General features: G+C 38.5%; 2 protein-coding genes across 7 annotated transcripts in view; both read right to left on the reverse strand.

The window, feature by feature from the left end:
• ANAPC4 (anaphase promoting complex subunit 4) overlaps positions 1–13,425 on the reverse strand; it is a 37,271-nt gene extending 23,846 nt beyond the window's left edge. The window contains 7 exon segments of the mRNA XM_079153497.1: positions 5,474–5,558; positions 6,047–6,091; positions 6,185–6,211; positions 6,348–6,422; positions 8,018–8,150; positions 10,261–10,366; positions 13,104–13,425. Of these exon segments, the coding sequence (XP_079009623.1) occupies positions 5,474–5,558; positions 6,047–6,091; positions 6,185–6,211; positions 6,348–6,422; positions 8,018–8,150; positions 10,261–10,366; positions 13,104–13,232 (600 nt within the window). The 5' untranslated portion in view covers positions 13,233–13,425.
• ZCCHC4 (zinc finger CCHC-type containing 4) overlaps positions 10,261–27,598 on the reverse strand; it is a 59,155-nt gene continuing 41,817 nt past the window's right edge. Inside the window, exons 12-15 of one of the 6 annotated variants that reach the window (XR_013766126.1) lie at positions 26,416–26,467; positions 25,633–25,777; positions 21,507–21,740; positions 10,261–10,366 (exon numbers count right to left, since the gene is read on the reverse strand). Coding sequence is in view for 4 of the 6 variants with exons in the window: in XM_079153490.1 (XP_079009616.1) it covers positions 21,605–21,740; positions 25,633–25,777; positions 26,416–26,467 (333 nt within the window). In the remaining 2 variants the exon portion in view is untranslated. Of the gene's footprint in view, positions 10,367–15,916; positions 21,741–25,632; positions 25,778–26,415; positions 26,468–27,598 lie in introns of those variants that run through there. The other 5 variants (XR_013766127.1, XM_079153490.1, XM_079153488.1 and 2 more) reach the window with 5 other exon arrangements.

Raw genomic sequence — 27,598 nt, forward strand, 5'->3', positions numbered from 1 at the left:
ACGTTGCTTATCAGAGAAAGAGACATTGCTTAAGAGAGAAACTTTGAGAGAAAGACAGGCTTTGCTTAGAGCTTAGAGGAAGAGACTTGCTACACCTTAAAGTCCTGCATCCTGTGAACTAAGGGTACGACCACCCAAGGTACCCTAGTGATGCGTCTCAGTTCTCCATTCCGTGATCTGCCTTCCGCCGCTGCCCCTACTCACTGCTATGCCGCTTTTCCCTACTAGCTGCCGTCATGCGTTTCCTAGCTGCTTTTCCCTGCATGTGTCTTCTACTGCTTTTCTGCTAATGGCTGCTGTAGCGTGTTTTTCCCTCTGGCTGCTGCCGCGCGTGTGTCTTCTTCTACTGCTTTTCTGCTAATGGCTGCTGTGTGTGTCTCGCTCCACCTACGCTTATATCACCTCCAGGAGGCGGAGAGCAGGGCCACGCCTCTTACGCAAAGATTAGGCGAGACGCTCCGAGCAGGCAATTAGTGCTCGAGAACACATGCGCATACATTGTGTGTGTGGACGAGAAAATCACCTGAGTGTGCTTATGTCAATTAACCTCCTCGCTACCGATGTGATCAGGCACCATCCCGGCGCCGCCAACATGACACAGCCCCCAACACTAGACCGCTTGGAAGACAGAACCTCAGACAATGAAGACAAAATATTGAATCTTGAAAATAAAGTTGCCCAAACAGAGAAGATGGTAAGAAAACATGAACAGAATCTCCAAGAACTATGGGACATCATGAAAAGACCAAATTTAAGAATTATTGGAATTGAGGAAGGCACAGAAATACAAACCAAAGGAATGAACAACTTATTCAATGAAATAATATCAGAAAATTTCCTGAACCTGAAGAATGAAATGGAAAATCAAATACAAGAGGCTTACAGAACACCAAATGCACAAAATTACAACAGATCCACACCAAGGCACATTATAATGAAAATGCCTAACATTCAAAATAAAGATAGGATTTTGAAGGCCACAAGAGAAAAGCATCAGATTACATATAGGGGGAGACCAATACGGATAGCAGCCAACTTCTCAACCCAGACTCTAAAAGCTAGAAGGGCCTGGAACAACATATTTCAAGCTCTGAAAGAACATGGTTGCCAACCAAGAATCCTATACCCAGCAAAACTAACCTTCAGATTTGAAGATGAAATAAAATCCTTCCATGATAAACAAAAGTTAAAAGAATTTACAAATAGAAAGCCTGCACTACAGAATGTTCTCAACAAAATATTCCATGAGGAGGAAATGAAAAACAACAATGGAAGTCAGCAAAGGGAGGAACTACCTTAGAGAAAAACCACTCAAAGGAGAAACCAAGCCAACTTAAAAACCAAAAATAAGCCAAATGACTGGGAATACAAATCATTTCTCAATAATAACCCTGAACGTTAATGGTCTAAACTCCTCAATCAAAAGACATAGACTGGCAGAATGGATTAAAAAGAAAGACCCAACAATATGCTGCTTGCAAGAGACTCATCTCATAGAAAAAGACATCCACAGACTAAAGGTGAAAGGATGGGAAAAAACCTACCACATACAAGGACTCAGTAAAAAAGCGGGGGTTTCCATCCTTATATCAAATAAAGTGGACTTCAAGACAAAGTTAGTCAGAAGGGATAAAGAAGGACATTTCATACTGTTTAAGGGAACCATAAGTCAGAAAGACATAACGATAGTAAATATTTATGCCCTTAACAATGGTGCATCCCTAAGGATGAAACAAATCCTTCTCAATTTCAGGAATCACATAGACCACAACACAATAATTCTGGGTGACTTTAACGCACCGCTGTCACCACTAGATAGATCTTCCAAACAAAAATCAAACAAAGAAACCATAGAACTCAATAACACAATCAATAACCTAGACTTAATAGACATATATAGAATATTCCATCCATCAACGAGTGGATTCACATTCTCCTCAGCAGCATGTGGAACCTTCTCGAAAATAGACCATATGTTATGCCACAAAGCAGCCCTTAGGAAATGCAAAAACATAAGAGAGACTGCCTTGTGTTCTATCAGATCATAATGGACTGAGAGTAGAAATCAATGACAAAATAAAAAACAGAAATTACTCCAACACCTGGAGACTAAATAATATGCTATTGAATGAAACATGGATAACAGAAAACATCAGAGAGGAGATAAAAAAATTCTTAGAGGTCAATGAGGATGACGATACAACATATCAAAATCTCTGGGACACTACGAAAGTGGTACTAAGAGGAAAATTCATTACATGGAGCGCATTCCAGAAAAGAATGAAAAGTCAAAAACTAAATGACCAAACATTACAGCTCAAAGCCCTAGAAAAAGAAGAACAGAATAACAGCAAAAGTAGAAGACCGGAAATAATTAAAATCAGAGATGAAATCAATGAAATTGAAACAAAAGAAACAATTCAAAAAATTGACAAAACAAAAAATTGGTTCTTCGAGAAAGTAAATAGACAAACCCTTAGCCACACTAACAAAGAGAAGGAGAGAGAAAACTCCAATTACTAAAATTTGTGATGAAAAAGGAAATATCACGACAGACACCACTAAGATACATAACATAATGAGAAGCTACTTTGAAAATCTGTATTCCAACAAAATAGAAAGTACTGAAGACATTGAAAAATTTCTAGAGACATATGCTTCTCCCAAACTGAACCAGGAGGACGTACGCAATTTAAACAGATCAATATCAAGCAATGAAATAGAAGAAGCCATTAAAAATCTACCCTCCAAAAAAAGCCCAGGACCGGACAGATTCTCAGCTGAGCTCTACAAGACCTTCAAAGAAGATCTCATTCTAATTCTTCTCAAAGTATTCCAGGAAATAGAAAAAGAAGGTGCCCTACCAAACTCATTCTATGAAGCTAATATCACCTTCATACCCAAACCAGGAAAAGACACATCAAGGAAAGAAAATTTTAGGCCAATATCCTTGATGAACATAGATGCAAAGATCCTTAACAAAATATTGGCAAACCGTATCCAAAAGCATATTAAGAAAACCGTGCACCACGATCAAGCGGGGTTCATCCCTGGAATGCAAGAATGGTTTAACATCCATAAATCAGTAAATGTAATCCATCCTGTCAATAGACTTAAGGATAAGAATCATATGGTTATTTCACTTGACGTGGAAAAAGTGTTCGACAAAATACAACACCCCTTCATGCTCAAAACACTAGAAAAAATAGGGATAGTAGGAACATACCTGAACATTGTAAAGGCTATTTATGCTAAGCCCATGGCCAACATCATTCTTAATGGAAAAAAACTGGAACCATTCCCTTTAAAAACAGGAACAAGACAAGGATGTCCTCTTTCACCACTTCTATTCAACATTGTCCTCAAAACTCTAGCCAGAGCAATTAGGCAGACTAAAGAAATTAAAGGAATACAAATAGGAAAAGAGGAACTTAAGCTGTCACTATTTGCTGGTGACATGATTCTTTATTTAGAGGATCCAAAAAACCTCCTCCAGAAAACGTCTAGACCTCATCAATGAATTCAGCAAAACAGCAGGCTATAAAATCAACACGCATAAATCTAAAGCATTTTTATACGCAAGTGATGGAACAGTTGAAAGGGAGATGAGGAAAACAACTCCATTTGCAATAGCCTCCAAAAAAATAAAATACTTGGGCATCAATCTAACCAAAGAGGTAAAAGATCTCTACAATGAAAACTTCAAAACATTGAAGAAAGAAATTGAGGAAGACCTCAGAAGATGGAAAGATCTCCCATGTTCTTGGATAGGCAGAATTAATATTGTCAAAATGGCCATACTACCAAAAGTGCTATACAGATTCAATGCAATTCCAAGTAAAATCCTAATGATATACCTTACAGAAATAGAGCAAGCAATTATGAAATTCATCTGGAAGAATAAGAAACCCAGAATAGCTAAAATAATCCTTAGCAAGAAGAATGAAGCAGGGGGTATCGCAATACCAGAACTTCAACTCTACTACAAAGCAACAATAACAAAAACGGCATGGTATTGGCACCAAAACAGACAGGTAGATCAATGGTACAGAACAGAGGACATGGACACAAACCCATATAAATACAATTTTCTCATACTAGACAAAGGTGCCAAAAATATGCAATGGAGAAAAGATAGCCTCTTCAACAAATGGTGCTGGGAAAACTGGAAATCCATATGCAACAGAATGAAACTAAACCCATATCTCTCACCATGCACGAAACTAAACTCAAAATGGATTAAGGACCTTGGAATCAGACCAGAGACCCTGCAGATTATAGAAGAAAAAGTAGGTCCAAATCTTCACCTTGTTGGTCTAGGATCAGACTTCCTTAACAGGACTCCCATAGCACAAAAAATAAAAGCAAGAATCAATAACTGGGATAGATTCAAACTAAACAACTTTCTCTCAGCAAAGGAAACTATCAGCAATGCGAAGAGAGAGCCTACAGAGTGGGAGAATATCTTTGCCACTCATACTTCAGATAGAGCACTAATTTCCAGAATCTATAAAGAACTCAAAAAACTGTACACAAAGAATACAAATAACCCAATCAACAAATGGGCTAAGGATATGAACAGACACTTCACAGAAGATCTATAAGCAATCAACAAACATATGAAAAAATGTTCACCATCTTTAGTAATAAGAGAAATGCAAATCAAAACTACACTAAGATTCCATCTCACCCCAATTAGAATGGCAATTATCAAGAATACAAGCAACAATAGGTGTTGGAGAGGATGTGGGGAAAAAGGTACACTCATACATTGCTGGTGGAGCTGAAGATTAGTGCAGCCACTCTGGAAAGCAGTGTGGAGATTCCTTAGAAAACTTGGAATGGACCCACCATTTGACCCAGCTCTCCCACTCCTCGGCCTATACCCAAAGGACTTAAAATCAGCATACTACAGAGATACAGCCACATCAATGTTCACAGCTGCTCAATTCACAGTAGCCAGACTGTGAAACCAGCCTAGATGTCCTTCATTGATGAGTGGAGATTATACACACACACACACACACACACACACACACACAGAGTGGTATACATATACAAGATATATATATACAATGGTATATACATACACAATGGAATATTACTCAGCTATAAAGAATAAAATTATGGCATTTGCAGGCAAATGGATGAAATTGGAGAATATCATGCTTAGTGAGATAAGCCAATCTCAAAAATCCAAAAGACGAATCATCTCACTGATAAGCAGATGATGACACATAATGGGGGGGGTGGGAGGGGGGCAAGAATGGAGGAAAGAGGGACTGCATAGAGGGAAAAGAGGGGTGGAAGAGGTGGGGAGGAAGGAAAAATAACAGAATGAATCAAACCTCATTACCCTAGGTGAATGTATGATTACGCAAATGGTATGCTGTTACTCCATGTACAAACAGAAACAACATGTATCCATTTGTTTACAATAAAAATAAATTAAAAAAAAAAAAAAAAAACTTACTCCTGTCACTCGAGCAATTTTGAACATTCCATAAGCATAGAGCTCAATAAATCCAGAACTTCCTCCAAGGACAAGAATATTCAGCCTAATTAAAAATAATGCAAAGAGATAATTCAGTTTTTAAACCAGAAAACAGGGCTACTGTTCTCATATAGTCCATATGCTAACACTCTCCTGCACAGAGAACAAAAACAACAGACAAATCCACTACCACTCAAGATTCAATCACGTCAAGGCTATTCCTTATTTATTTATTTTTTTTTCAAAAGAACGATATAAATTTCCAGTGTAGGCTATAAGAAAAACCGGTTTATAGTAAAATAAATATTAAGAATTGTATTTATATGCAATCAATAACAAAACAATCCTTTTTTAGCTAATATAGCATGTCATCAGTTTTATCATTGATAGACCCTACACTAAAAATAACAGATATTAACATCTACATATTGTTCGGTGGTATTAATATCAACAATGAAATAATATGACAAAGGACTTGCTTGAAACTTTTGAAAACTGACTCAAATATGAAATATCAACAATCAGACTTAGTAAGATATCTGCAATACTTACCTGACATCTCCCAAGAGCTTTATAATTTCATCAGAATTTTCTTCACTAAAATACAAAAATAAATTTGGTCATCTTTCAACTATATTTTTCAAATAATAAAATATTACCTTACTTGAAAATGAAAAAGGTTGATCTTACCTAAATATTTTTGAGGTATTGCTATAACTGGGGGAAACAAATAAAAAATTCTTATTAGAAATATACATTTTTTTAATGCATAAGAAAATTGTCATAGTGTTAAAAGTAGAAGACAGAGAAATGTGCAAGATTAATTCCAAAGAAATAAAACTATGATACTCACTTTTTTGGCAACGTGGGCAGCTTAGGTAAGAGAAGATTTGATTCATCCTCAGCATTATAAAATGATGTTAACACACTAAAAAGGAAGAAAAACCAAGCATTACAAAAACATCAGTTTACTTCTCTTTCCACTAAAAATGTACATTTTTTTGTACATTTTTTTAAAGACTACCAGTTTTATAAAAATTATCAAGATGCCACAAATATCTTTTCATTGTAAATAGTCATTCTAATAATCACAAATGAGAAACACAAAAGTAGGAATTTGTTATTTTTGCAAAATAAATCAGACTACATATTTCACATTTATAGGAATGAATAATAAGAAGCAATTTCTCCACATGATATGCTTCCAAGTACTTTCAATAATCAGACACCAAGAATTTATGATTTCTTAACTCTCACATAAGAAACCATACTACACATACAAGTATTAGAATAATTTTAAAGAACATTTCAATCATCCTATCATTTGATTACTGGTTTATGGCTTACCTACACTGGGGGTTATAACCCAGCAAGCATGAGACAATACTATGAATTTTGAAATAGTCTTATTTATCCCCTCTTCTTTCTCAAGTCTACCTCAGAATAAAGTTGGAAATAAATGAGTGAACAAGTGAAACAGGTGAGTTGGGGTGACCTGCAAAGTATTTTTTCCCACTTTGACACAAAGTAGCTGTCCTGAGAGATACCAGAATTTCCACATAACATTTCTAAACTGTTTGTAGATACCGTGTTAGGAATACACTTGGCAGGTAACTGGGCTGGGACGTGAACTGCATGGCATGCTCTGCTCCTTTCACTTTGTAGAAAGTCACACAACCATTTGCAATTCTCAATAGTCAGGATTTACAACTCATTTGATATTAGCTTAGTGAAAATTCAAAAGGAAAAGCTAATGGAAAGAAAAACAATTTTCTTTCTTTTTTTTTAACATTAGTCAAACTCACTGACCCTTAAGTCCACCTTCACTGCAAGCCTGGTACATTGCTTCACTGAACACACTAAGGCAAAACTACCTTCACAAAACAAATATAAAGACTACGGGCACAGAAAGAACCTGCTCAGTCTCACAACAGAAGGCTCAACGTAGCACTTTTCATGCCCCAAGAATATTTACTAAGACACAAAAGACAAAGTTTTAGGCAAAAAAAAAGTGAAATAGAAAACAGAATCTCGATTTCTTATTTAGTAATTTTAATTAATGTTACGTGAAAATATAAATCATTGATATAAACTACTAAAAATGACTGAAGAGCTAAATCTTGACCATCCAAGCACTGTTGCTCCAATAAGATTATTTTAGAAGAAAAAATATCAGTATTAAAGCATTTTATCTTGATAAACTCAAAACCAATTCATTTATTTATTTTATTTGCATATTTAATTCTATATATGTATGTATTCATGTATTTATTTATTTATTTATTTAGGTACTGGGGATTAACCCACCCCTTTTTAAGATAGGGCCAGCCTCAATCTCATGATCCTCCTACCTCAACTCCTGAGTCGCTGGGATTACAGGAGTGCACCACCACACTTGGCATAAAACCAAAATTTAAATGCAATGTACAATGAACACTCAGACAATCGTTTCCATTTCAAAACATGAAATTTCCTGGGTCTGCTCTTATGACTAATGGTAATGTACTTTTCTGAGTACTGTACCTGCTTTCTACAGTCACTTCCATCCAATGCATACAAGAAACTGGAGCCTCCACAGAAAAAGAATGCAAGCTTTCAGGTTTTTCTACATCACACAAAATAATTTTCTTGGTGTCAGCAAGAGCGAAGGCCAAAACTGAAGGAAAAAAAAAAAAAATCCAAATAAATTATGTAACATAAAATAAAAAAAAAATAAATAAATTATGTAACATTTGCAAAACATAAATAAACTACTTCGCTCATGCCCAGTTTTACTATTTTAAACACATCCTAAACTTAGAAATTATTTTAAACATTAAAGAGATCTTTGCACATACATTATCATCAAGTTTATTTTCAAGTGCTCAAATTTCACAATCTACTAGTTTCTCACATATTGTACTTAACATCTTAAACATTAAAAACTCTGGACTGAAACCTTACTGCCAAGCAGAAAATATGAAACAGATCTTAATAGAGAATTAACTTATCACCAAGATATATGGGTCCTATAAACATGTCCAAAAGTTAGGAAGTGACTCCATCTGCTATGTTCTTGAAAAGTCTTTTTCTTTATGTGTCAAACCCAGAACAAGAAATAAGGCCACTGAATACTGATGAGTTTTCCTCCTTTGACTGTGGCTGAATAATTTCTTAGTATAGTTTCTCTACATAAGTCATCATTACTATTTTCCTAACATGTCCAATTTAAGAATTTCTAAACAGGGAGCAATGACATTTCACTGCATACCACTACACACGACTCTGCTGGATGTGGGGCAAAAAAAAAAAGAAAAAAGTAAAACTATCTTGAAATGATCTTGATGTAACAAAAAACATATTTTACTGTCCAAAAACATGAAATGTACTTTGTAGATGATAAACTCATCTACTTAAACACATTTCCACACGCTGGCTTTCCTTATTTACCTTTGAGATCCTGTTTTTGGATAAGCAGTAGTGTCTTGAAGACCTCAAGGTCCTCAAATTTTAGGACCCTGGGTGTTAGCTCAGAGGTGCAGTGCTTGACTAGCAGGTGCAAGGCCTGAGCTTGATCCTCGACATGGCCAAAAAGCAAAACGAGCAAAACAAAACTACAACAGGAGTCCCCTAATTTTACACATATTCTATATATATTCTGAGCAAAATGGGTATATGAATGAATATGGTATTTTAAAAGTATTTGAAAGTTCTTCCCAGTGTTCAGAATGTTTATATAGCATTGCTTATAAAAGTCAAAAACTGGAAATGATCTAATTGTCCATCAAAAGGGATATATTTAGTAAATTATATAATGAATTAGTACATAGTCACTTAACATCAATGTGGTAAATTTATTCACACTGAGTCAAAAATGAAAGAAAAAAAATCACATAGCAAAACAGCATGCATCGAATAACTTCTTTTGCTAAAACACCACATACAGATTTCTATATGTATGTATTTTATCAGGAAATATCAGAAAAGTGTTCACCAATTGCTAAGTAGTAGGCTTTCAGGGAATTTTTAGTATTTATATTTATTTAGGGAAAAAAAACAATGAAGAGCACATATCATTTATTTCATAAAAATTATATACTTTCTTCCTAAAACACCAGTAATACAGAGGAACTGTAAGCTTTAGGATTTATAGCATTTTACTGTACAGACTACATGTGTACAACAGCTCATATAAGGACTGTTGCTATAAAATAACACATGGAAGAAGAGTTCAGGAATCAGAAGAAGAGTTCAGGAATCAGAAGAAGAGTTCAGGAATCAGAGCCATACCCAAACTACAAAAAAAAGGCACCAAGAGAAAAAAGACCATAAGAACTAGAAGAAATGGAGTCAGAAACAATGGTCTTTTAGATGCACAGAGACTATTTATGAACCATACATTTGGTGCTAAAATATATTTTTGGGAGAAAAAGGCCAAGATGGCACTTAACTGTGCCAGGTGTTGCTTTGGTCAAATGGTGCAGCGCAAGAACAAAAAGGAAAGAACAAAACCAAAGTATTTTGTATATTCCATTAGATCTCACTTCAAAGCATCTTTGCCAGAGTTTTCTCTGCCAAGAAACAAGATGGTAAAATTCACCTGAGTTCTACAAAAAATTGTTAAGGCATTCTTAAAAAAAAAAAAAAACAAAACAAAAAACTCCAAACTCATAATTCTAATGTACACTAAGAACAATTAATTCTTTCTGAAATAAGCATTTTTTAACAGAATAAGCTTTTTTTTTTAAATGAAAATAAGAAATTATTTTTTATAATATTATCATTACGTTTGCCATCTGGTCTCCAAGCCAGACAGGTTACTTCCTTTCCTGTATTTTCATTTGGTGGAAAACTCCAAACACGATGAAAACTTGCAAGTCGATGAAGTAAAACCTAAGATAAAACAGACAAAATGTCAGAATTAAAACTCTATTTCTAAAAACAAAAGCTTGACCCCGCCCATAAGACTTAAAAAACTTATCATCTCTTGAGTAAAATATTTAACTAAGACAAGTGTCCAAATGAACATAAGGCATTTTGAAAGAAAAGGGTGAGGTAAGAATTTCAATTTAACTCTGTACTTACACATATTTTTATCTTTTCTATCAACAGATATACCTTTTAGAAAGGAATAAAAAAACCATCCAAGAAGAAGATAATAACAACAACAAAAAAGAAACAAAGAACATAAATAGCACTTAAAAGGTAGCTGTGAAACAGTAAAATAATTAAGCCTGGGATCAGATAACGTGGCATCTAATTCCGGTTGTGCCCCTTCCTAGCCAGGGATCTTGGATAAGTCTCTTCCCCACTCTACTTTTCCATTTTCACACCAGTAAGGTCAATATCATGACCCAGGGTCCCTTGTGCCTCAAAACTAAACCTGTCCTTACTCGAGCCTCTATATAACCATTGAAAATAAAGAAGGAAAGTCTCAGGACTGCATGTGTTCCTGAAAAGCACCCTCCCCACCTCCTTCGTCCCCACACACGCAGCCTCACTAGTCTCCTGCCTTCCCTCACAGGTCAGAATGCCCTTCATTCCTGATAATACCAGTCACCACTGAGAACCTAGGACTCCCAAGGAATTGCTCACCCCCTGGACTTGATCCTTTTCGGAAGTCATCTCCGCTAGTCCTTACGTCTGAAACCCTCTCTCCATGCACTCTGGAATTCATGGTCAATTGGTCATCTTCGGACACCCTCTATCTTCATCCTTTTCTCTGAAATGTGCCTCTCACCTGAGGCCTCTGCTTCCCAGTAACACTGCGGCTGGTGGCTATTTTGTATCCCAAGTCCTCTATACTTTTACTAAGGGGCTAGGAGATGAAGAGGTGTCCTCCTCAATTCTCGATACCATTTCTGGATGATTTCTCTAAAATCCCCACACATATGCCAGACCCCTAACCCATTCCCCTCATTCCTTAAAGATTTGGTCTCCTGACTCACTCACACTTTCCAAAATTACTCATTATTACTTTTGGTGACAGTAATCAACTACCTCTCTCCCACAGCTATTCCAAGGGTCATGCCTTGGGCCTGGTCCCTACCAACAGTTCACAATGCTGCCAAAATCCATTTCAATCCTTCATTCCCACTTCCCATCCACTGCCTCTTTCTTTCCAGCTGATCTCACTAAGATCCAACTCTAATTCCTCAGCCTCGTCAGGGCATAGAATCCTTTGATTCTACCACCTATTCAATGTCCCTCATCCCCAACATACCCTCACTTGCGTCCCCAATCAGGTTCGAATCCAAGGTTCATCACTACAGTCGCTGGTGTTGCACCTAACATCTACTCCTTTGCATCTCTTTGTCACACTTGCAAAACAATAATCTCGCTTAAACCCAACTATGCCTGCATCCACAGAGCCAAACAGAATGAAGAAACACATACAACTACACTCACTGGTTCCTCAAATTACTAGGCCACTAACCTCATACGGTTCTTAATATTGATGAGCAATCTTATTAGGTTTCCCAGGTCCACCTGTCTTGTCAGTTTTACCTCTTCTCTCTCTCCTCCCAATTTACTTTTCAATACTCACTCAGACGATGTGCTTTACTGCTACAGAGAAAATGGAAGCAACCGTGCCCACTATCACATACCTAATCTGATTGCTCTGATGTCCCAATATCTATCTTCCCTCCTACTGCCATGGCTGTATAACATGTAAAGCTCTCTAGAGCCATGACAGAGTTCCAAAGCACCCTGGCAGAAGAGAGACTAAAGATTCATGGAGAGCCCCAAGAAACTAGACATCATACTGATATATTGAGTCAGGGCAGATAGTGTGGTAATGCAGTTTTGCAGGCTGCTGTTTCCCCAGCTGCTAGGATTTCCTTACCACCTAGTTTTCAACTTGGCTACACATGACGCAACTCTATCTGGTCAGTATTAAGAAAACTGTCAAAAGGCCAAAGGAGGAAAGATGCACAAGTGAAGGTTTCCTTACAAAATGGCTGCTAAATAATACTACCTTTCAGTAGCATATTGGCTACAGTCAGGTTACACAAAATAAAGCGTAATATAAATGACTAGAAATGCTGACAACGTTCACACACTGTCAGGAATCCAGTGAGGCACCACTTTTTTCCAATTTAAAGGTACCATCAAGTGGAAAGTGGCTATCCAACCCAGGCAAAAACGGCTGGACAACAGGACATAAATCCTTAAAATCTTCCCTACTGGTAGCTACACCATGCATATCTACAGTAAGACTTGACAAAATTTCATCTTTATTCTGCCATTAAACTGAAAAAAGAGTCAGGGCAGGGTTCAAGAATCTACCCACCTCCTCGCTCCTGAGTGGCACATCATGCATGGGCTTTTCAAGAAACAAATCAATGAACGGGGGCGACTTGAGCATGCAGGGCTGTGTAGCTGCAGAAGGCTCTGAGAAAACTTCTTATGACCCGAACATACAGGAAACTGGCATATAAATCGTTTTTGGCAGATACACTTTCACTACTTAAAAGTTTACCGCGGTCTTGGGAAGCAGGGGCGGGGCAGGCAGGTGGGCCGCCATGCCCGCAGGAGGGGAAACTGACACTCGAGCAGTCTGGCCCACCGGCGCGGGCGCGGGTGCGGCTGGGCCCAGCCCAGGCGGGCTCCTCGCCGGTTCACTTACCTCGCCCGCTGTGTTGGCTAAAGCAATAAGATCCCGCTTGGGCGACCAGACCAGGAAAATGATCTCCTGGGGCAGCTGCTTCTCTCCCACCACCCGGAAGGATGGGAAACAGGTCGGGAAACGCAACATTGGGGCGGCCCTGCAACCAGACCCCACTCGGAGGCCGGCAGAGCCCTCGGCACCGGCCTTGGGCGAAAAGTCGTGACCCCCACGATCCCTACCAGAGCAGCCCTGCTCGGCCAACGCGGCCCAGCACCCAGTCCCTCTCCCCCTGCCGGCCGCGCGCTGCACCCTCAGCTCCGCCCCGCCGCTCGCTTCGGAAACTTCCGGCGCCGGGGCGTCCTCGCGAGAGGAGAGAGGTGGCGCGCAGGCGGGGCGGGCGTGGGGCTGGGCCGCGTGCTGATGGGCGTGCCTGGGGGAGGAGCTGGCGGCGGCCAGCAGCGCCAGGGCGAGAATGGGGGCGTGGCGAGAGCGGGCTCGGGGCGGAGCTGGCAGGGGGCGTGTCCCTCGGGCAGCCCGCCAGTCTTAAGGTAGGGTGTACACTTGTGTGAGGGCACGCTTTCAGGTCTTTTCAGTCTGTAGTAATTCACTGCTGTAGGGAAAAAGATCGTCAAAGACTTGAGAGCGAGGTCTTAGAGACGCTGTAAACTTTAGATCCAAATCAGCCAGGGGTTCTTTGACAGCTCTTAGTTTTCGGTCCTTAGTTGCTCAGCAGAATTTTAAAAAGCTCCCCATCCAAACAGCATCCCAGATCGACTAAAATACCGAATGAGACCCAGTATTTATTAAAACTCTAGGTAACTCCAGTTTGCAGCTAAGGTTGGGGGAGAGGCTGCTTAAACTCCCTGACGTGCAAATAATACTTCGATTCTTCCTCCCATTTAAATATGCACCTCACACGTTACTGGTGTAGCAGCCCACCAAAATAAATGAGGGCTGTGGGATCCCACAGATTATCCTCCAGTTAAGGTTTTACTGTGTAAAACTACGTGGACACGTGAACTCTACCCACAAGGCTCCTAGCCTGGCAGGTACTCCTTTATAAAAAATACAAATTTAAGTGTCAACATGTTCAACAGTTCCCACAGTGATGATCCCTGATGATCCTGCCTAAGAGAATACCATTCCTGATTCCTGAACTTGACATCTATGGTACAAAGTCAACTACCTTTCACTTCACCTTTCAGTAAGTCCAATCTTGCTGCCTTTTCTGAATCTGGCCCTTGAGGAGCAGGTGAGGAAGTAGATTCTTTCAAAAACAAATATTCAAGTAGCTGTTATGTGCCAGGCACTGTTCTTATCTCTGGACTCAATGCCTTCCATGCTCCCTCTCAGATATGGGCTTTGCTACTCTTGCTTTTGCTGCAAACACTTAATATGCCCCCCAAATTCTTCCAGATCCAACCTATCCAAAGTGAAAATGGACTTGCCTTTGTTATTCATGAAAGCATTTTCAGGTGTTGTTTAATGATTTGAGGCAGCAATAGTGGATAATTATATTTCATATAATCATACTATTACAGTGTGGGTCCAATACCCTCCACTTAATGTTCTTATAGAAACTAATGGCCATTTTTCTGGACTTAACCTGAACATGAACCCCATAGAACACATGAAAAGTGACTGTTCAAAGAGGTATCAACACAGTGTTACAAAGAATAGGAGAGAGTATAATTACCTGCACACCAACCTTCAAGGAAGAGTATGGGTTTGCAAGAAGGCATTACAACACGAGAAAAGGTGAACAGCCTTATAGGACAGCCCCTCTGTGTGGTGGGAAACGGCCTCATAGGACAATCTGTGTGTGGTGGGGAAGGAGGATAGGGACCATTACTGGAAATGCTCCAGTGTAGTGATAGGACAAGGGCTGTCAATACAGTTTCCAGCCTTTTCTTTTTTCTCCTTGCCCCATTAAAGAGATTTTGGTTTGTCGGGCACGGTAGCACACACCTGTAATCCCAGTGGCTCGGGAGCCTAAGGCAGGAGGACCAAGAGTTCAAACCCAGCCTCAGCAACTCAGTGAGACCTGTCTCTAATAAAATATAAAAAAGGGCTGGGGATGTGACTCAATGGTTAAGTGCCCCTGGGTTCAATCCCTGGTACCAAAAGAGAGAGAGAGAGAGAGAGAGAGAGAGAGAGAGAGAGAGAGATCTTGGTTTTAGTATTTCTTTGTCTTTCCCTCAGGAGGAAAATAGTGCTTTGTCAAACGTGCTCATTTATACCTCTGTGGCACAGAATCAAAAAGAAAGGAAGTCCAAGACAGAAGCAGCCTTTTTAAGGAAACTAGAGCAGGAGAGTAGAAGTATTTGGAGATGGGGGAGCAAACTAGAAGGGAAAATGGACTCTGTAATTCCATACTCCATATATTCTCCTCTAGCGTTGGGGTAGAGGTGCAAGAACTACCTTTCTAGAAAAAAACTAGGATTTTTCTTGGGTTAGCTCATAACAGTGGCATCTTTTTACACCATGATAGTACAGGAATGAATTTTGAAGGGCTAGGTAGCTGCCAAAAGAAACTGTGAGGGAGGGGAGAGTGTGACAGAACCTGATTATTTAAGGCCTTAGTTCTTAGGACAAGAGCAGAGAGTTCAAATGGAAAGGACTAGAAGTATAAAGACAACAGAATAGTTAAAGGGATGGTGAGGAAGATTCCAGAAACATTCCTGAAGCAGAACTGATTGGTCAGACTGGGGGAATGAAAAGGAAGGGAACACACTTAGGCCGGAGTATCTGGGTGCACAGACTCGGGAAGCAGAGGCCTGGTTGTTGTTAACTGGGGGAGCAGGGGTAGTGGGGCATGGGAGGGAGAAAGAGTAGACTAGAGAAAAGTTCAGGGTGGCCTGTGTTAAGGCAGAGGAGATGTGGCATGGAAATCTGTGATGGCCCCAGCAGCCAGAGAGGCAGATGATGCGGGGAAGTCAGGGTCTGAGTAACGATCTGGGATCCCCACATCCGGGGATGGAATATGGAGTGGTATGGGAGGTGACTAACACAGCCATGTGAAAGGCTATTATTCTGCAGTCATAAAATGGGTGAAACATACAAAATAAACATCTTGAATTTGCTGGAAAGAGAAATAAATGGAATAATTGATGATGGAAGCTCTCTGCTCTACCACAGTTACTTTCGTGGGTGGGGGGAACACCTGATTCAAAATGACAAAAGTGGGGCTGCGGGTGTAGCTCAGTAGTAGATCTCTTGCCTAGTGTGTGTGAAGCCCTGAGTTCTAGTACCCACCACCACGCCCCACCAAAAAAAATCCGGCACAAGTAGGAATTAGAATGTGTGGCCAACATGTAAATTAAAAATCCGGCAGCAGCACAGACTGGAAGGCAGGCTGCATGCAGCAGCCCAAGGCTGGTCCCCTGTCTGGTCACAGGAAGGCTGCAAACAGCAACTGGAGCTACATGCTTCCCCTCTGGAGAGAGAATGAACCCTTCTTGAACGAGGAAACAAAAGTCCTGAGCTCCATTGTGATTAGATCACATATATGACAAGCCTAACCAGAACTAATCACTGCAAGGGTGACAGAATTATGCTGACTGGTTTAGCCTAACAGGAAACTCCTCCCCAAAAGCTCATCCCTCCCCCAAGTCACAATGGGGAAGGTTGGACTGATGCCACCAAAGCAGTTACAATACTCGATGTAATAAACGCAGCTACTCAGAGGGGTAGTTTTAAGTATGAAGTCCATTCTATAAGATGGGAGGTGTCCCGTCTTGACAGAGTGAGTCTACACTGTATGGATTCATATTTTTGTCATCTTTCTCCCACAACCACTACAACTATGTTCTGGGAAAGAAATTCAGGTCCAACTCATGAAGTTGAGTTTGAAGCAGACATTCTCAGAAGAACACAGAACCAGTATTCATGTGTACAGGAAACACATGTGTTAACAGGTAACTGTATGACACATCAACAGCATATTACATCAAAATAAATAAATTACATGTTGAAGATTAACATACAGCAAATGTATATTTATCCTAAGGAAATTAGACAAGTTTGGTTATAAACATGTTCATCATAGGGTTGTTTACAGTAGTAAAAAATATAAACCTAAATGTCTAACCACAGATTTACTTTTCTAGATATAGTAAAACCACCCTGAAGAATACTACTGTTTTTACACATAAATTGATATTCACAACATGTCTGTGAAAAAGCCTGGGTTACAAAACAGTATGTATTTCCAATTCAATATTTTGGGGGGAACTTCCAGCTGAGTCTGTATACCTATATGCAAGAACCTATCTTTGGAAGAAAAGGGAAATGCTAATGGTGATTATCCGTTGGTTGTAGGATTAGAGATCTTTCCATTTCCTCTGACTTACCTGGCTCACATATTAACTGGAAAATTAGTAAAAAAAAAAAAAAAAGTAATTAAAAGTAATTAAAAATGAATCCTCATTAAAGCATGCAAAGTGTTCGGGCTGAGTTTTTTCTCATTTTCTCCCATTCCTGGCATCTCCATTTGCAGATGAACAAACCGGCCTGTCTACTCAGGCTTGGTTTCTCAGAGATCACCTGCTATTATACCTCTGCTCGTCTGCAGTATACCAGGCAACTCAACAGTTTGAGACTCTTGGGACCATCTGCCTAATGGGCTAAACTCAACTCTCTGAGTTCTGAGATATTCTTGCTAACTTTTGGAGCTATTTTCCTCAATCTTGCTGAGTTAACATTTATACAATGCCTGAAATCAAACAGTAGAGATTTTATCTTCACTTTATGCAATGACTTTCTTAGCTGACCCTCAAAGTAATTAAACCTATATCCTAATGTTCCAATTAAAATCACATCAAATAAGTAAAACCAGATTTTCCTTTGTATATTGTAGAAGCTTTCCTTAACCCAGACAAGGTAAGGTATTTATGAACACCTCCTACTACCAGGCAAACGTTAACCTGGATGCCTGCTTCCCATTAACTGAGGTCACATGCAGTGCAGTTGGGACTCTCTGATACCACCATGTGCAAGGCAGAGTTCTAGGAGTCCCAGAAAGCAAACCAATGACACCCACAGGTCCTGCCATCAACAAGCTTCTAACATGAGTAGGGTAAACAAGTCCATAAAGTCATTCTAATATAGGGCAGAACTTAATTACCTTAAAAGAATTATAAAATGAAAACATACAAACACATACATTTTAATTTCATGGGCCAGAGGTGTACTGCTCCCCTGGAAAGACTAATAAGGACATTTGAAAAGAGGCAGCAGCATGTGGGACCCTCTTTAAGCTACGGTTTTATATTTCAGATTAGCCAAATCTCTCTCAGATGCTGAGTATTTTTTAGATTGCTTTGAAGACATCAACTCTAGGGTTTTTCTTCAAGTTACTCCAAAAGCTGAATTACTGTCTAAGTTTAAAGGCTTCCAGATGAGGCTACCAATCTTCCTCCCTGCACATGCCCACATTTAGAACCCCACTGTGTGCTAGCTTCTTAAGTAGCACAGCTGGGGTGCTGAGGCATAAAGTGGTCTATAAAGGGCATTTCCACTCAGTTGGTATTTATAAACACCTCCTACTACCAGGAAAACATATCATATCAGCTCTTAATCCCTCCCAATATTATTTAGGAGGGATTAGGATTTTCCTCTTTTCAGTCTTTAGAAGAAACAGACAAGAGCAAGTCCTCCCACATCTTAGGCATGCCTACCATCTCAAAGACAATTCTATTCTTTCCTCAGATTTTTATTGCGCACCTACAAGGCAATTATTAAGCATTGATAAAGTGCTTACTAACATTGAAAAGCTTAAATCTTTAGGGAAAATAAAGTAGGCAGTACAGAATACTTAGGGGTTCAGAGAAGAAGATACTGGATAGTATCCAGATTCATGAATCCAGAAGTCAGGGCCTGTAGACTCCATAAGATTTCAACGGATGGCCACATTCCAAGCTGGAAGAGTAGTACAGGATGAAAAGAAGGCAGCATGTCACAGAACTAAGTTAGTCTAAGTATTGGACTAATGAAGAAAAAATTGTGAAATCTCATCATTGAGAGCCTAAAAAAGATGACATGGTAATTCACTAAATTTTGTAATTTAAAAAGTAAAATGAAATTTACCTGTATTTATTTATTTAACATGTCCTTTAAAAAAGCTTACAAAGTTTTTATCTGTCAAATTTCAGAGATTTTTTTCCATTGCTGTTTTGAGTAGGTGTCTCAATGTTCAGAGATTAAGTCCTTAAAATTGGTATTAATTGAGTATAAGAACAGAATCACCAAACACCCTAATTCTAGTTTTCTAAGATAACAAATTTTAAGGAACATTATTTCTGATTAGAACCAAGACTTTATTTTCTCAATTCTAAAGTTGTACTTTTTCTGCATTTCAATATTCCTAAAATCAGAAAATCTAAAACATTAATACGTATAATTAATAGAATAATGTTTCTTTTTTCCCCCAGGAAAGCCATGATAATTTTTTTTTTTTTTTCCTATTTTGGAGATGCGGGTCATGAAACATTGCCCAGGATGGCCTCCAGCTCCTGAATTCAAGTAGTCCTCCTTCCTCTGCCTCCCAAGTAACTAGGTAGAACCACATGCACTTGCTATTGCACCAGGCTTCAATGGTGTTTTACCATTGATATTATCTTAAAATTAAAGACTATGGAGATGAAAATAACTACTGATCATAAGAACCCAACTGCTCAGTGCTCACGTATATATGAGTTTCAGAGGAGAATTCAACTATTTTACCAACATACAGCGAACACCATAAAAGTCAGGTGATATCCCTATCCAGGCTTGAATCAGAAAGGAGAACTCACAATGACTTTACAAAGTTTATGTCTCATCCAATAATCTCCAGGCCTGCCTTTCCTATCATCACAGCAATCACACACCAAAGGGAACAAGATGGGGTTAGGAGTGTAGTTCAGTGGTAGAAGGCTTGTCTAGCATACACAGGGGCCTGGGCTCATCCCCAGCACTGCAAAGGGTCAGGAGTGCAAAGAAGAATTCTCAGATGCTTATTAAGTCCCAGAGTTTAACTCATATTTTGAGGTTGCCTGATATATACCACTACCCTACTGCTCTGGACCATGCCTGAGTATTTCACATCATGCATTAAACAGTACTACTTATCTAAAAGTAAAATATCAGACAGGGTGCAGTACTCAGAGGGCTTGAGCTAACTCAAAGTAAAGATGCCTTCAAATCAGATCTAAAGCAGTTGTTTAGGAATAAGTCATTAAGCAAATATAAGTCATTCAAAACTATTCCACCTTAAGGAGATAATAGCAAATAATTGCAGAGAAATGAGGAGGTGAACTGTTTGTTCTTGAGTTCAAATGGCTCCCTTCAGAGCTATGCCACTCGACCAGCAGATGCCACTAAATCCCAGGATCATTCTTCATCTGTTGACAGAACTTGTCAATGACTGAGGAAAAACTGAGAGCCAGGCACATATGTCTTATTTAACTTAATCACAAAACAAGCCTGACTAAGGTACAGTGACACACACTTGTAATCCCAGCAACTCGGAAGACAGAGGCAGGAGGACTGCAAGTTCAGGGCCAGCCTTAGCAACTTAGAGAGAACCTGTCTGAAAATAAAAAATAAAAAGGACCAGGGCTGTAGCTCAGTGGTAGAGTGCCCTGGGTTCAATCTTCAGTACACTGGCAGCAGCAGCGGGTGGGGGATCCCAAACCTGAGTTATACTGAGTTATAGCTATTATGCTCCACACTACAATAACTAAGAAAGTGGAGTTTTTTTTGAGGGTGAGTGACTTGGTCACAGCCATGCAGCCAGAAGTGTTCATCAAGAAGACAAGAGTGAGGATTTTAATCACAATGCTGCCTTCTGCTACCAACCATTTTTACAAAGAGACAAACTTACAGCATAGGTTAAAAAACATTGAAGTGACAGCAAGTCATGGTTCTAAAAATCTCATTCATCAAACATTTAACTGAGTCTGTGCCATCAAGGACAACTACAAAAAGTACTGGAAAAATAAATATTTAATAATAATATCATTATGATCTTTATAGCTGTAGAGTGCCCTTGCAAAAATCCTTTCCATCATCAGATTCAAATGAAAAATAATTGTAAATTGTACTTTTCTTTGCAAGAGGGGTTAAACCACTGGTTAAAATACAAAATTTTTCATGTCTAAATGAACACACTTTTATGTTCAATGTAAAGAAAACTTTATAGTTTTTTACTTTTACTTTTTTCTGAGATCATCTGCAAAAGAATGCTGAATGCCCATTTTTAAGGCAAAGGAGGCTAAAATAATAAGATTGGGAGAGATTTAAAAGGGAAAATGGCATGCAGAGAGAGCCAGTAAACCAGCTCAGGATGGACCAACTCCCCAGGTCTCCAGAGAGGCAGAGGAGGGAAGGAGAAGCCAGCAAATGCCACCTGCCTATTATTGAGCTTAGAAAGGTGCATACCTTTGAAAGCAACTAAATTTAAGTCCAGTGTGGCACTTGCAGAAAATGGCATCAAAGGTTGGACTATAAATCTTTCTTATTCTCAAGTCACTGGACATTTAAGAGCAAAGATATTGATGGGCTCCTTCCCGCCTCTTCTTTTTCCTTGTAACAGATGCATGATTCATGGACTGTCCTTTCCTGCTCTCCATTTTCATCTTATTACTTCTTCTTTGCTTCTGCTTTCTGACAGCTCTGAAAAACAAGGAGCTAAATTATTTTATAGAATGAGCACAGTGAATTATGTAATTATGTTGAAGTTTAATTAACTAGCTAACCAAATAGGAAAATAGAAGGGAAAGGATTTGCTGTATCGAAAGCATAAATCCTCAATATCCTAACCATAACAACAAAGAAAGAGAGGCCTGACCATGCAAAATGCCTGAGAAAAGACATTTCTTTAAAAGATGACGACTACAGATTTAGAACAAGCTATTTGGGACAAACACACCACAGAGGTAAATAACCACACCAATGAGTGAGTTTGTTTTTCGGCTTTTGTTTTTTTTGGTGGTCTATACTGCTCAACTCAGCACTTCAATCTCCAAATCCCTGAATTATACTTTTTAGGACAGGGATTAATACATGTGGCATTAGCAGAGGTAGAAAAATGAAAGAGCACCATGGAAAACTGGACATTTGAAAGGGCCTATTTTTATAAGCCCTGCAGCTAATGTTCCTTTCCTCTGTAGGTGTAGAAGTCCCGACAAGTGCCATGCAGGAGGTCCACCTTCTGTGCTCCCTATCTTCTCCAAGACAAGCTTCAAAATGAACAGGCTAGAACTTACTTCACCCTCTCGAAACACTACACCACATCCAGGCATAGTGGTGCACACCTATAATCCCAGTGGCTTGGGAGGCTGAGGCAGAAGGATCTCAAGTTCAAAGCCAGTCTCAGGAAAGCAAGGCGCTAAGTAACTCAGTGAGACCCTGTCTCTAAATAAAAAAGCAAAATAGGGCTGGGGGTGTGGCTCAGTGGTGAGTGCCCCTGAGTTCAATCTCCAGTACCCTCAAAACAACAACAACAAACACTATACCACATCAGACAGGGGTATAATGGTGCGGGAGGCTGAGGCAGGAGGATCACAAGTTCAAAGCCAGTCTCGGTAATTTAGCGAGACCCTAAGCAACTTAGTGAGACCCTGACTCTAAACAGAAAATATAAAAAAGATTGGGGATGTGGCTCAATGGTTAAGCGCCACTATGTTCAATGCCTGATATCCAAAAAAAAAAAAAAAAAGATCCTGGTGTTCTCTAAACTAAGTTACACACCATCTGTGGCTAGAAAAGATTATTGGTGCATTCACTCAATGTCTCCAGGCTAGCAAAATCATGCTGTTTATCACATCAAGAACCAAGGAATGGGCTAACACTAACAGCACGGGCACACACACACAGGAACTCCCCCAGCTACCCAGGAATGTCAACCATTAGAGTCTACCTCTCATATGCCACAACAAACTCCACCCCTCTTGGTCTTCCCAGGACAAAATCTGGGAGAAGAGCTTCATCAATCCTCTAATGGGTCAAACTCAGGCCTCGCTTTTTGTTCAATCAGCACGCTGTTGGGAATATAAAACTGAATGGCTGTAAACTTTGACTTCAAGGAGCTAGGAAGGAAACTGAGCGAGGCATATGTCATCCTTCCCAAAGTACTTTTAGGTGAAGAAATTGAGGCTTTGAAGTCCTATATCATCCAAAGAGGAAACAGCAGGGCCAAATAATTCCAGAACCTGTGCTCTTAATCACCTTCATACTATATACTCTAAGTTACTGAAATAAAATGTTAACCATATAGTAGTCACTCAATAAATACTGGCTATTATTTCATTATTCCATTATGTGGAATTTTGTTTGACAACTTTATGTTTTTCCACATTTAGATTCTGCACTATGGACTGGGATACCTCATCAGTTCAAAATAAAAAACCCTTATAAATCTCTTCCCCAGCCATCTTTTTTAAGTAGGATAATTTCCTGACAAGTAATGATTTAGCAAATTTAATGAAGTAAAGTGTTATATCTAATAGCAAAGTCAATGAAGCCATGTGTTCCTATATGCAAAATTTAAATTTCTCTTCAGTTCATCTACCCATAAGTAAAATGAAAAATGAACCAGATCTCACTTGGGGATACAGTAAACAAAACCAGAAGGAAAATATTTACAAATATTCATTTGAATGTAAATAAATGAAACTTTCCAGAGATAAAGTCTTAAAACTGTGATGAACTGATTTGAGAATAATCACTTAACTGTTTTATTTTACCTTAAAATTAAATTGACCTAGTATCTGTCCTCTAAATGCAAGAATTTATGTAACTGATAAAACGAGTTTTAACCACAAGAGGGAGCCAACACCATTCCAGTTCACACCTAAAAGAAAATTACCACTAAGGAGAAACAAAACTTAAGAGTTGTAAAGAGCACAAGTTTGAAAGACCTTTTATGACATACGCGATAAAAAGGCTATTAAAATTATTTTTTACTATTATGATGAAAACATAATTCTGCCTTGCCAATTTCATTATTAACATTTTTTGAAAGCAATAACACTCTTAGGAGAGAAGAAAGTAATACTACTTAAGAATTATCAGGGAAACCACATCAAGGGACTTGCTCTTGGAATTAGAATTGATAAAACCTAATACTGAAATATACTAGATGATTCCTCACAATGAAAACAACATGTTACTATCAAATACACTAGCTATTTAAGAAGCAACAAAGAGCCTACAGTTACCAAAATGTCAACTCAGTTTCCATGTATCTTAAGTTCTCAGAATTAAAGGATGAACCTGTCGCTCCTATTTCTACCCCAAATTACACTATAAATGATACAATAATCCCAGACTAAAAGTCAAAGGTTTCTAGGGAAAAACAGAAGATTCATTTAATTTTTTTTTTTCTACTTCTACTTTGGTCTATTTAGTGAAAATAATTAAACTTATGAAGAGGCGATTTAAATAGTAGGCAGAATTCAAGTGGCTGAATCTTTTCCAGCCAGGTGTGGTGGCATAAATCTGTAATTCCAACTACTGGGGAAGCTAAATTAAGAGGTCTGAAAGTTCAAGGTCAGCCTCAGCAACTTAGCAAGATTCTGTCTCATAATAAAAACCTAAGGAGAACTGGGGAAGTAAGTTCAATGGTAGAGCCTATGGTTTTCAGTACCAAAAAAACCACTAATTTCCACTGGAAGAAAATAAATTTAAAAAACAAGTAGAAAAAAATGATTATCATAAATAATTACTACAGCATCAGATATTGGTAATACTAATCTAAAGGCTTTTCATCACAAATCATATGAAATAGTTCAAAATTTTTATCTTAATTTTGACATAACGTTAAACCTGGCTATCTGGTAACCTACAACTAAAAACAGTGAGTTTTTGTTGTCGTTGCTTTTAAAAAATTAATAAAACAAGAAGACTTAATCCCTATCACCTCTTTTAGTTTAAAACAAAAAGTATAATCATTCCCCATTGAAATAATAGTAGTTTTTCTAAATAGGTACTGCACTGGTATAACTTTTGCTCTGAGTTATAATCAATAAGAAATAATGGTGGGAAGAGTGAAAATAATCACAGGAAAATATAGTAATAAAAAATTTAAATATTTAGGTATTAAGCATGTCTCAATATATTCCTTGAAATTGGGTGTAATTTAAAGAAATAACTTCATTTCCCACTGCGTGGAATTAAATGAAATGCCTCCTGAAAATGCCTTCTCCCTTTCTGCCATGGTGTGTCTATATGGGACCTGTCCCTCCAAGCCTGATCTACACAGCATGTCCTTCCGTAATGCCTGAACTCTCATTTCAAAATTATGATTCCACATGAACCACAGCTGTGAAATCACCTCCACCTCGTGTTTGGTTCTTTTTGTGTTTAACCTGTAAAGTCGAGAGCTCCCTGAAAGCAACCTCTCAGACTTCTAGGCATCCTCCCTCCCACATATTTGTGAACAACGTGTCATGGCAACAATAACAAGATAGCACTTTGAATTCTCTGGATGCCCGCACTTTTGTAGATTGTTCCATACAAAGCGCACAAAGAAATTTTTTTCTAGTAATAAAAAAATTCAACTAACTTGTTAGCTTTCTTACAGGTGCCAATGTTAGGACAAGTACTGCGTTTGTGGTCTAATTCACCACAAATAAAGCAGCCATCTTTCGTGCCCTCACAAGAATGATCTGGAACAGCACAGTGATTGCAAATGCTACAGTGGATCCAGGCTGTAAAATAAAAACTGAATTTTAGAAGAAGTTCATTCACAGTAACTTTTCATTTTATTGACTTTTAGGGAAGAATGCTACTAGTAATAGCGTTTATTTCAAATGCTGTATCTGGTTTGCACAGCTAGTTTAATTTGGCTGAAGAAACCAAGGTAAAGAGGTTGGAATCCCACATAAACCAGTTAACTTCTTTTTTTTTTTTTTTTTTTTTTTTTTTTTGTGGTGCTGGGGGATTGAACTCAGGGCCTTGTGCTTGAGAGGCAAGCACTCTACCGACTGAGCTATCTCCCCAGCCCACCAGCTACCTTCTTTCTTTTACAAGGCAACAAATTCAGGCCTTCTTCAAAAGTCATAAGCTGACAGCCAGTCACAATGGTAGCTGGCTGAGCAACACAGTGCCCTACTGAAATCACTCAAGCCAAATGCCACACCGAAACAGGTTAGCAGTCCTCTCTCAATGTAGAACACAAAACATACAGGTTGGTAATTATAAAGATTAAAAAGCAAATAAGTTTCATCAGGTCTCTATGTTAATCACCTTTTCTTTTTAAATGCAATGAAGTAAAACTACTATTTAGATAAAGGAAAAACTGAAGAATGTTTTCAGAGGATCTCAAACACCAAGTCTCAATACTTACAAGGCTTTACACACTTTCTGCAGAGAAAGCAATGGTTCCATTTCCTGCCATCCTACAAAAACAATTTTTAAATTATATTTAATTTGTTATTAAAAATCAAGTTCCACAATTAAAAATTAAAATGTCTTATTAAAATCTATGTAAATTATTCATTCCTTATTTCTCCCCTTCCTGGGCTTCACAATTAAATACTCTGATTTTAATTTATGCATTTCTCTACTCAATTCAAATGCCTCCTTGATGGGCCTCAATTTCCTTAACTGTGAAATTAGGAGATTTATCTAAATGATCTTGAAAATCCACTCCAGTTCAAGCAACCTAATCTGTACAAAGAAGGATTCGTAATGAAAATTTCAAGAAAATTAATGATTCATAATTTTATGTGTCTATACTATATAATCCTTAATGAAATTCATACCTGAGAGCTTTAAGTAACTTACAAAGATAAATTACAGGTTACTATTGGAGTAATAGTGAAACTTTGAAGTAAAATATATCTAGACGAGTACATAAAACACATATGTCTAATTTAAGGCATATTTTAAAGCAACATTGAGAAAACCCACCAGGTCAAGAAGCAGATACCACCAGCACCCAGACCTGCCACCCATGCCCCTTCCCCAGGAACAACACACACTGCCCCAGCCTTTGATATGGTCATTTTCCTGCTCTTTTTACTTTTGTCACTTAGGTGTGCATCTCTTAATAATAAGGTTTTGTATTTTTCCATTTAAAACTCTGTACAATCTGGGTGTAAATATGGATCATTTCTAAACTAATTGAAAATACGTAATCAAAAGTATTACCATAGATAAAAACAAGTAGAGTACAACTAGAATGTACCAACAAAGAAACATGGGGAAAGTAAGTATGGTCGGTAATGACTTTTCTATCACACGTTGGTGTAATACACGTATACCAATGTTCACAGCAGCACAAGTCACAACAGCCAAGTTATGGAATCAGCCTAGGTGCGCATCAACAGACAAATGGATGAAGAAAACGTGGTCTTTATGCCAAATGGAGTTTTACTCAATCACAAAGAAGAATGACATCATGTCATTTGGTGGTAAATGGATGAAACTGGAGAACGTTATGCCAAGTAAATCAAGTCAGATTCAGAAATTCAGGAATCAAATGTTTTCTCTCATATGGAGAAGAGAAAGAAATAAAAAGGTGGGTT

This window comes from Sciurus vulgaris, assembly GCF_902686455.1.
Source record: "Sciurus vulgaris genome assembly, chromosome: 9".
Classification (NCBI taxonomy): domain Eukaryota; kingdom Metazoa; phylum Chordata; class Mammalia; order Rodentia; family Sciuridae; genus Sciurus; species Sciurus vulgaris.